Raw genomic sequence first — 10,759 nt, 5'->3', positions numbered from 1 at the left:
ATCCGAAAACTAATTTGAAAATATATGAGAGAGAAGATAAATATTGAAAAATAAAGTATTTAAAAAATGTATTCTGACTAAAAATTTAGAAAGATGTTTTCAGTTAAAGTAGACCTTTGCCGTTGATTATAAAGAATATTTTCTTTTAATTTTATTTTTCTTAAATATTCAAATATGGAGAAAAAAAAAACTATTGTCGGAAGTAATTTTATTGGTTTCTAAATGGATCATAAATTACATATTTTTTTGACCAATTTAATTAATTCATAGATTTACTTTCATTCCAAATCCAGATAAATCTGGGAATAGAAATATGAGTTGGTCCTTAGTTATTTTTAGAATTTAGCAGAGATTTACTCCTCAGTCCTCAATCAAGACTGTTTCTGCATCTCAGTATAAATAGTAGCGGGAGGGTTTAAGCGGCTGCGGCTTTTAGGATAGGATAGGATAGGAAAGGGAAGAAATGGGAAACCCAAAACAGAAATGGACATCCGAGGAAGAAGAAGCTCTCCGAGCTGGCGTGGCCAAGCACGGTGCTGGAAAGTGGAAGAACATTCAGAGAGACCCCGAATTCAATCATCTCCTCTATTCTCGTTCCAACATTGATCTCAAGGTTCTATCTTCAACAAACTTGATTGCTTTATTTCCCTCCCTTTGCTCGTTTCTTCAATGGGTTTCAATTCAGGAATTGATTGCGATTACCGGGAAGATAATTGAAGGAAGTTTGAGTTTGAGTTTGAGTTTAAAGTTGTGTGCTTTATGAATGACTTTGGACCATATTGGAATCAATTGTTATATAACCATGGACCAGGTTCATATTGCTGTACAAAAATTATGTATCTTTAGTTCACATTCTATATCTACAATTAACATTTTCTGGATAGATAAACAAATAACTTGATAATTGCTTACACATAATATGATAGCTAAATGTACAAAAACTGCTAATTATTTTTGGACCAAGTCTACAATGCAAGATATAGACCCTTGTCCATGGGATAATTTGCCCTTTTTCTTGTGGTTCTAGATTGGGTGCCTACCTGAGACAATTGTTATACCATGTATTAGTTCCACCTTACATTGTGAATCATGGTTTAAAACGACATTTAGAGTAGGTGCATAGACCAAGTCCACCTTAAGTTAATAAATTGTTGCTTAATACAATTAACATAATGTATATGCAGTTAACATATTACTTTCCTAGTTAATAAATTATACATGCATTTAACATATTACGCAACTTCAATTTATTTATAGTACACATAATCTGAATGTCATTTTGGAACAGGTCCACAATGTAAGGTAAACAATTTGCCTACTGAGACTGCAAGAGTTGAGTGAAATTTATAGGACTGTATGCTAATCTGGATCATCAAAACTTTAAAACATGTCCAGAAGTTCTCTAGGTACATAAATTGTTAGGACATTGTACCTCTCCTATCTTGAGCAATTATGCAGTTCTAAAGTCATCTCTTCTCCATTGTATTGAGCCAGCTCCGCCATTGGCCCCAAAGGGCTGGTGGAAACTGTGTAGTGGTGAAAATTTGTTGTCCCTGATTGATGTCTTAGCGCCAAGTGGCCCAAGTGTATAAAGTGCTTGTAAGATTGTTTGCTATGCAAAGTTTACGAGTTTCTTTCAAATTGATTAAGTTTGAATTTTACATTTACAACTTTTAGTTGAGATGGTTGTTCACTTTCTATTGAATTGGGGTTATGTTGCTACATTCATCAATTGTTAAAAGAACTTAAGATCGGAAGTTTACCATACTTTGTTTAATAGGATAAATGGAGGAATCTTAATGTTAGTGCCAATGGGCAAAATCCAAGGGATAAATCAAGAACACCAAAAGTGAAGGCCAATCCTGATTCTTCAGTCACTCCAGTTCCTAATGCGCAAACTCCTGTTTCTTCCATTCCAGCTTCAGATGATGTAGCCACAGATGCTATCGTTGAGGATAACACGAAATGTTTATTGGATGGAAAAACTGCTTCAAAGTAGGTTCGTTTTTCTATTCCATTGCAATGCATATGTAGGCATTTTTGTATGTAGAATTGACATTTGTTTTCTTTTCTGGACTATGACTTTGATTTCTAGTAAACTAAGTGTCTGAAAGTTGAAGAAGATTGTAAAAGTGAGAAGATAATTATATTCTGTCAATAAAGACCGATGACTTAAGAAAAACATTTCTAGTCACTATGCATATCGGGGTGAAAACTCATTCCATTCAAGCTGAAGTTGTGGGTTATAAGTATAGTTGAAGAGCTTTCTGTGCAGAGTAGATAAAGAACATGGTTTTCAGCAAAGGGCTACTACAACTGTGAAAAAATATAGTTTCTTGTATGGATTATTGATAAAGTGTACTATTATTGTTTATGAATTATCCAAAATCAACTCCAAGGTCTAAATATTTTAATCCATAATTCTATTTTCAAATAATAAATTGTTGAATGTAAAGTGTAGATCATGTAATCCATAATCTTGATAATCTCATTAATCTGATGTGCGCTTTGCAGGACACATGCACTTTATGCAGGCTGAACTGTTTGAACTTTTATATGTTGAAAAGCTCAATAAAGAAATTACATTTTTATGTCAGTTTTTGTAGAAGCTCAATAAGAAGCATGCTGCTAAATCCTCTTTAACCGTAAAAAGAATGGGGGTTCACGAGTAGTTTTATCAGCTTAAATTTTAGCCAGTAATTATTTACTTCATTCCCTGATGAAGAAAATATACCCTCGTATGCATGAAAGAAAAAGTTAATCAGTTATCACTTTTAGTTTCCGTACATATCTTGTGGAAATTATTTCCCTTTTCCCTGTTCTTGCAGAGGATGGATCTTTTTTTTCCTAGTTATGATAGTGTATTACTCTGTTTTTCAGGTACAATGCAATGATTTATGAAGCTCTTTCAACTTTGAAAGACCCAGATGGATCAGACACAAGTACAATTGTACGATTTATTGAGGTATACATATTGTTATAAACTAAGATTGAGCTAGTGTTTCTTAATTGGGCTATAATGCACATGGGCCAGACCATACTCTTTATTTACACTGATTAAAAGAAGAATGGGGAATAACAGGAATGCCAGCCCTTACATATCGTAAATTCGATTTGATCTTATCTTGACTTATAGTAGCTCATGATTTATGTTATATCCAGCAAAGGCATGAGGTTCCCCAAAATTTCAGAAGGTTACTGAGTTCTAGGCTGAGGAAGCTCATTCAGCAAGAAAAGCTTGAAAAGGTACTCCATAATTCTTTTTTTGTTAGACCACAAAGTATCTTGAGTAGACCCTAACTATAGGGCTAGCCCAATTAAGGGGCAAAGTGTTGGCTATATTGGTTTTTCCATACGAGTGGGGGTTTTGAACTCCCAATCTCTCTTAAGGGATGAGAGTGTACGGCTACTCACACCAACCAAGCTGGTTACTCCATAATACTGTTGTCACAAAAAAAAAGTGATTTGTTCATAACATTTGTAATCGGTATGTACAAGTTTGCTTGTGACGTTATAGTCAATTTAACATGAATTTTGCTAATTTTGGTTTCGAAATTCTGGATACAGATTCAGAACTGCTTTAGGATCAAGAAAGAATTGCTTGGATCCCCTAAGCAAAAGGAAAGTTGGTCAAGACACAACCAAAACCAAAACCAAAACCAAAACCAAAAAACTTGCTATCTTGGCAACACAGTTGAAGAAGCAGCCGTGTCAGCTGCCTATAGGATTGCAGAAGCAGAAAACAAATCGTTCGTGGCAGCCGAAGCAGTCAAAGAGGCCGAGAGGGTCTCGCGAATGGCTGAAGACAGTAACGTGCTGCTTCAGTTGGCAAAGGAAATCTTTGAAAAATGTAATGTTTTAGGAAAATGGATTGCACACATGGCTTCTATTATTTCCCTGTTGCATATATAGTCATAACGACGATCTTCTCTGACACTTAGCTTTCTTCCTTTTCTTCACCCCGGCAGGTGAAAATGGCGAAATTGTGCTAATGGCATAGGACATGGTTGCAATGTGGACCATATTCTTAGAATGTCAGAAATTACTGAGCTTTGATTACTTGGAAATGAAGCTGTTGCTGGCAGGACTTGCATCAGAAATCTGAAGTATAAATCACCCTGTAAATAGGGTAACTCTTAATGACTCTCTCTAGTTTTACTACAGGTTTCTATGTTTATTTGGCTGCTGTAATGACTTGTAATGTTTGTAATATAGGCTTATAGTAAGGCAGAATTTTATTTTCTCTAAATAAATCCAAAGTATATTCCATTTGTTCAAGAGACAGAAGAAAATTTATTATAGGGCAAACAAAAATATTTTGTCTTCATTCAAGTTTCAATAAGATTGACTGATGTGTTAAATAGTCAATTCTGGCTGCAATTGTATCAAGAAAAAGTCAATTATTTCCAGAAAAACAAGGGATAGAAAGTCCAGTCTTCATTAATCTATTGAGAGGATGATGTCAAAGGTATTCTAATATTCTTTTCAATTGATTATTTTTTTAATGAGTCAAACAATAAGCTAATACATAATAATCTCTTTTTATGGGTGATGTTGAAATTTACCAAATTGAAATTTGAAAGTTGGGTTATATTTCTATTGATTAGACAAAAGATCTGACACATCCAAGCAACTATTGTGATTGTTAGGGTTACATTAGTTAGATAATGTCAATGATCTTGTGGTTTAATGGTACAGAGTGACTTTTTTAAATGAGAAGTTATGAGTTTGAATTCTAGTGAGGACAATATTGATTATTTGTGACAGATACTACATTATAATAAAGTCAATCTTAATAATTACATAATTTTAAGTGAGTATTCCATGCTAAATATGTTGGGTTTAAATTTAATATTAATATATTTTTTTAAAAAAATTAATATTAATAAAGATTATATCACAACACTATTCTTAATTCATAAGAAAATAAGAAAAACAAAAGAGAATCGGTGAAATGTGAAAATCGTGCACGTGGTGTGAATTCCCTCCGGCAGCGGTCCATAAAGGTCACGTGGCGGGAACCGGGTGCGGCAGAGAAGCAAGCGTCACGCGCGGGGTCTACGCGTGAAGTCAAGCCCATACACGGACTACACAGTCCCCCTCTGGTTTTCAGCTTCCTTGGACCGAAACGTGACGACGAGTCGACGAGGTCGTTAAATATAGACAGAGAGGGAACAGGAAAGCATATATGTAGAGAGATGCTATAAATATAGAGAGAGAAAGTTTTACGCAATTCCTTTTCTCTCTCTTCTTCCCACCTGCTTCAACCTAACCCTACCTTTGTGCAGATAGATAGATAGATAGATAGATTGTAGACAGACACGGTGAGGAGAAAAACAAAAAAAAAAATCAAACACAATTTCACTATATTCTAGATCTCCTTGTAGAAAACATTCAATTTTGGGGGGTTTTTTTTTGGTACTTCTACTGTACATACCTTAAGTCTTCTTCAGTGGATGGAGCCTCGTGTAGGTAACAAGTATCGACTCGGGCGCAAAATCGGCAGCGGATCGTTTGGAGAGATCTACCTCGGTTTGTTTTTCTGCATTCTTGAATAATTTGCTGCTCTTAATTTAATGTTGGGTGTATATTTTCGGTGTGTTTGGAAAATGAGTTGATTAAGTCATTAATTGTTGTTTTTTGGGTTCATTGATGCAGGTACTAATATACAAACTAATGAGGAACTGGCAATTAAGCTTGTGAGTTGATTTCCTTAGAAGCTTAGTCTAGTAATTAATTGTTGTTGATCTAGTGAACTGGAAATTAAGCTTGGTTGGGGGTTGACTTGGAAGTTTTCTATAACAGAGCTAGTTATACTGGTGCTGAATCTGAAAAATGTTTATAACAGTGTATACTTGAGTTCAGGCTTTTGATTACTTAAAAGAGGTGGATTTTAGTGAAGTATAGTTGTGTTTCATGCTTTAATTTGAGTTCTAAGTTCTTGATTGAAGCATTTAAGCTGGTATTGGAATAGAAGTTTACCGGGAGTGATACCAAGTTAATATTAACAGTTCTCTGCTGCTACACTTTGGATAATCACATTTGAGAAGCTGTTGCCTTGTGGCTGTTAATGGAAAGGGGATAGTTTGAGACTTGTTATGAAATTGCATATATTACACTAGTGTAATGTCAATTTTCAGCTTATATTTGTTACACTCTTTCACTGAGCTGTTGCATAAAAATTTGCCCTGCTCTATGTACTGTTTATGAAATTGGATTCCTTTCAATTTGATGTATCTCACCACATATTGAAAACCTTTCCAGTTTGTGGATGTATTCAGTCATTACTTGATACTGATGTGTCTTTTGCTAAGCAGATCATTGATCTCAAATTGACCCATTATCAACACTTGCCAAAATTGGAAATAATCTTTGTTCTCTGAATGTCAAAAAATGAAAGCTTTGTTTATTGCTTGACCCAATACCTTTCTTTATACCTCATAGTAGCTGTACATTCTCTAACCACACTGCAAAACTGATATTGTTTTTTATATTGTAGGAAAATGTCAAGACAAAACATCCTCAATTGTTGTATGAGTCAAAATTATACAGAATTCTACAAGGAGGAAGTAATGAAATCAGTAGTTTGTTTTCTTTCAAGTCATTTTAAGTTAGTTGATAATATTGGAGTTCTGATGTGATTGTTCTAATGTTGTAGCTGGAGTACCAAATGTGAGATGGTTTGGTGTGGAAGGAGACTACAATGTTCTGGTCATGGATTTACTTGGACCGAGTCTTGAAGATCTTTTTAACTTCTGCAGTAGGAAACTTTCTCTGAAGACAGTTCTAATGCTCGCNAGTAGGAAACTTTCTCTGAAGACAGTTCTAATGCTCGCAGATCAAATGGTTAATTCTTATTTCTTAGTTTATCTTATGTTTTGCGGACTTAATTAAACTTCAAACTCTTTAATATGATGTTCTTTTCTTTACCACAGATAAATCGTGTTGAATTTGTACACACTAAATCCTTTTTGCATCGAGATATCAAACCAGACAATTTTCTTATGGGCTTGGGAAGACGTGCAAATCAGGTATTCTGATTGTTATTCTGCTATTTCAAGTATTTTCGTGCAGGGGTTTGTATATGTGTGTGTGCTTAGACTTTTTTATACATCACATTTATTTTTACTAAAAAAACAGGTCTACATAATTGACTTTGGTCTGGCTAAGAAGTACCGAGATACTTCTACTCACCAACACATTCCTTACAGGTAGAGTGACTATTAACTGCTTTATTCAGGTTCATATGTGTGTGTGTGTGTGCAGTTCTGTAAATCATATATGGCTATAGGAGTAGTAGGCAGTACTCCATACTAACTGCTGCTAGCCAGCTACTTCTATGTCTTCTCAAATTAGCTGGATATTAACTTTTTTATTGTCTGAGATTGCTGTTTCTGGACAACTGTTTTAGTACCACTTTCCCTTTATATGCAAAGAGTTTTCTACAATATTATGACTGAGCATCGTTGAAGATCTGCTGCAATTTTTTTTTTAAAACATAAAATGAAGTTGCACATTTGCACGATGCCTTGTGTAGAACATTTGTTGCTGAAGGATCTTCTCTGTGTTTTCTGTTTAATTTTAATTTTTCCAAAACATAAAGTGAAGTTGCACATTTACACTATGACTTGCACGGAACATTTGTTGTTAAGGGATGTGGTTAGGTTTTTTAGAAGAAAGGGTAGGATTTTCTTATTTGTAGATTTTGTTTAAGGGTGAGATGGGCTGTAATTTTCTTTCCTTCACTTTCCTTAATATAGTTTCAGGAAAGTCTTTAGCATGTTTGCTAATCTGTTCTCTTCCTTTCAGCTGTTGAGATTATCAAAATACACAGAGTTTGGGTCATATTCTTTTGTAGTTTTATACTGTGATTGCACAATATGCAATAATGATTTATAAAACCATAATTGCCATTTGCCAAGATATATGCACATGCACAAGTCATTTCTTAGAGTGATTTAGATTGCATTTTCCCTTACTTCTGGACTGCATGCTGAAAGTTAGCATATATGTTGGTATTTTAGAGATTTATTGAGTTTGTGATTTCCTTGCTCCTTGATTATAGACATGCCTCCTCTTAAATCATTAATTCCCTGGTAGTACTGCTTCTACTGATCATACATTCTGATGTTGGGATATTTTGATGTAATAATGAGTGTTGTGAATGATGCAGAGAAAACAAAAATTTGACAGGAACTGCTAGATATGCAAGCATGAACACTCACCTTGGTATTGGTAAGTGTGCTGCTTGTGTTGACTTTGTTGTTATCTTCCTGCTATTGCTTCTTATCACTAACCTGTACTATTATTTACGCTATAGAACAAAGCAGGAGGGATGATTTGGAATCTCTTGGATACGTTCTAATGTACTTCCTAAGAGGAAGGTGATAATTGCTGTATACTCCATTTCTGCCTTGTCTTCTTTTGTTGGCATCTTCTCTTTTAACATCTATTTTTTGCAGTCTTCCTTGGCAGGGACTAAAAGCAGGAACTAAGAAACAGAAGTATGAGAGGATTAGTGAAAAGAAGGTTTCAACATCTATTGAGGTAATGTACAAGCTAACTTGACTTTGATATGTCATGTTTGCTTGGTTTTGACTTTTGAGAATGCATGAGTGCTTATTATCTTTTGCAGGTCTTATGCCGTGGCTATCCTTCAGAATTTGCTTCATATTTCCATTACTGTCGTTCACTTCGCTTTGAAGACAAACCCGATTACGCTTATCTGAAGAGAATTTTCCGCGATCTCTTTATCCGTGAAGGTAAATAAGATTAGCTGAAGACTATGATCTTAATTTCACCTAATAGTATCATGCATTGTCTAATTAGCAGAGAAATTAAATGAAAATAGAATCAATATGATTAATTTTAAATTTGCATTTGCAGGATTCCAATTTGACTATGTTTTTGATTGGACTATATTGAAGTATCAGCAATCACAGATTGCAACTCCTCCCTCTCGACCTCTTGTAAGTAGCAAGGTTTATGCGGTTGAAATTTATGATATGCATGCAAGGTTTATGCGGTTGAAATTTATGATATGCATTTCATCTCTAAATATTGTTGCTTGTGTTAGGGTCCTGGTGCTGGAACAAGCTCAGGGATGCCTCCTGTGATCCCCAATGTTGAACACCAGTCTGGTAACTTACCCTGTCTGTGTTTACTCATTAGTTTGAACTTATAAATTCACTCTGCAACTACTTGCAAGATGAAATATTCTTATTCTTTACATTTATAACTATCCTCTGCATGTTTAAACTCTCTAAGATATTTAGTCCTCTTAATTTTTGCAGGTGAGGAAGAAACAAGACAATTAGCTGATCCCTCCCGAAGGAATTCTGGGGCACTTGTAAATGCAGGAAGTTTATCTAAGCAGAAGAATCCCATTGGAATTGACTTTGCAAACAAAGATGCTGTGGTAAGTTGATACATAATTGAAAAGCAAAGGTTACTTAGATGACATGCATCTTTAACACAATGCCTTGATATACCCAACCGTTCCATAGCCTATCTAAGAACTGTGATCAGTATAACTTTTCTGTGGCAGTATAACTTCTCCAACACAGAATTTTAGACAAAAAAATTCAGTATTTGGCATTTGGTTAGAATTATTTATGTCTTACGTTGCAATAAATTGAATGAACCTTGCAGCTATCGAGTTCCACATTCATGGGAAGATCAAGTGGATCAATGAGGCGAGCAGCAGTCTCTGGTAGCCGTGAAACGTTGACTATTGGAAATGATTCTGACCCTACACGGTCTCGAACCCCAGACACAAATCCAGGGACCATACTGAAATTGTCAAGTGGACAAAGAAGCTCTCCACTTGGTGGGTCCTCTGACCCCAAACATACTTCTGCCAGAAACATTTCATCAGGTATGAAGAACTACGAGTCCACTCTGAGGGGAATAGAAACCCTGCGCTTTGATGATAAAGAGAAGGCAACTAACCATTGAGTGCATATACAACATTCACATTCTTGTAAATCTTTGACTCGTGCTGGACATTTCTGCCTATATCTGATTCCCGGAGTTGAATCGTCTTGAAATTTGAGTGTGCACCAGGAAACTAGAGGTTGACATATGTGCTGGTAAGGATCCATAGCCAATAAATAGATAGAGATTGTGCTAGTGCATACAGGCTGATAATTCTATATATATATTAGCATGCCCTTTAATGAAAATCTACATCTGTCAGAGTACTGATGCTGTAAATTTGGGTTTTGTTATGCTATATGTTCATGCTCGCTGCCTCGCCCCTTGGCCCCTTATTCTTTTAATTTCTATAGTAACGTTCTTAGTTTTGAGTTGAATGTCAAATGTAGTGTTTGAGTTGAATGTCAAATGTAGTGCATATAATACATTCTTTAACGTTTTGTTGTTGATAACTTGCCTGCAGCTGCAGTTTCCTTTGAGTAATGCTAAGCGTGGTCTAGCCGTCTAGGAGTAAAATATTTTCCGACTTGATGCATCATGCTTGACTAACTGGATAATTAAAAAATCACTTGATTGGACTGACAAATCAACTAACCAAGTTAAGAAGTGATTTTTTATTTTTAGACACAATGAGAAAGTTAAATTAAGAGGAACTACGATGCCCATTAAATTATGAGTAGAGGTCTAATGTCATTTCGAAGAATATTGAAGTCATGAACTACGATGCCCTAAAATTCTCTCACTGTATCCAGAGTGAATGAAAATACAAACATGTTTAATCACATAAACACGTTTGGATTTTATTTCTTCGCGTCGTGCGCAA

The 10,759-nt window shown here is 35.2% G+C and overlaps 2 protein-coding genes across 2 annotated transcripts; both read left to right on the top strand.

Moving 5' to 3' along the window:
• Positions 1 to 324: 324 nt before the first annotated feature.
• LOC115998173 (telomere repeat-binding factor 4-like) lies at positions 325 to 4,280 on the top strand. The gene is made up of 6 exons (XM_031237665.1): positions 325 to 613; positions 1,781 to 1,995; positions 2,881 to 2,965; positions 3,163 to 3,246; positions 3,568 to 3,850; positions 3,969 to 4,280. Exons 1-6 carry the CDS (start codon positions 464 to 466, stop codon positions 3,998 to 4,000), a joined length of 849 nt encoding a protein of 282 aa, XP_031093525.1. The 5' UTR covers positions 325 to 463; the 3' UTR covers positions 4,001 to 4,280.
• A 904-nt stretch (positions 4,281 to 5,184) lies between these two features.
• On the top strand, positions 5,185 to 10,385 carry LOC115998170 (casein kinase 1-like protein 2). The gene is made up of 15 exons (XM_031237663.1): positions 5,185 to 5,532; positions 5,659 to 5,699; positions 6,500 to 6,569; positions 6,659 to 6,764; positions 6,804 to 6,846; positions 6,936 to 7,031; positions 7,141 to 7,211; positions 8,174 to 8,235; positions 8,321 to 8,384; positions 8,463 to 8,547; positions 8,636 to 8,762; positions 8,887 to 8,969; positions 9,077 to 9,140; positions 9,294 to 9,418; positions 9,652 to 10,385. Exons 1-15 carry the CDS (start codon positions 5,457 to 5,459, stop codon positions 9,955 to 9,957), a joined length of 1,419 nt encoding a protein of 472 aa, XP_031093523.1. The 5' UTR covers positions 5,185 to 5,456; the 3' UTR covers positions 9,958 to 10,385.
• Positions 10,386 to 10,759: the final 374 nt, after the last annotated feature.

The sequence above is a fragment of the Ipomoea triloba genome, chromosome 12 (assembly GCF_003576645.1).
Source record: "Ipomoea triloba cultivar NCNSP0323 chromosome 12, ASM357664v1".
In the NCBI taxonomy this organism is placed as follows: domain Eukaryota; kingdom Viridiplantae; phylum Streptophyta; class Magnoliopsida; order Solanales; family Convolvulaceae; genus Ipomoea; species Ipomoea triloba.
Note: the sequence above shows the minus strand (reverse complement) of the source record. Positions and strands in the feature narration are given on the sequence as shown.

Excerpts from the sequence above, each read along its gene's own strand:
- LOC115998170 (XM_031237663.1), top strand. The coding sequence starts at position 5,457 with ATGGAGCCTCGTGTAGGTAACAAGTATCGACTCGGGCGCAAAATCGGC. Across the intron at positions 6,570-6,658 it reads CAGAATTCTACAAGGAGGAA|CTGGAGTACCAAATGTGAGA; the intron begins GTAATGAAATCA and ends CTAATGTTGTAG. Across the intron at positions 7,032-7,140 it reads TGGGAAGACGTGCAAATCAG|GTCTACATAATTGACTTTGG; the intron begins GTATTCTGATTG and ends CTAAAAAAACAG.
- LOC115998173 (XM_031237665.1), top strand. The coding sequence starts at position 464 with ATGGGAAACCCAAAACAGAAATGGACATCCGAGGAAGAAGAAGCTCTC. Across the intron at positions 3,247-3,567 it reads AGCAAGAAAAGCTTGAAAAG|ATTCAGAACTGCTTTAGGAT; the intron begins GTACTCCATAAT and ends TTCTGGATACAG. Across the intron at positions 3,851-3,968 it reads AAAGGAAATCTTTGAAAAAT|GTGAAAATGGCGAAATTGTG; the intron begins GTAATGTTTTAG and ends TCACCCCGGCAG.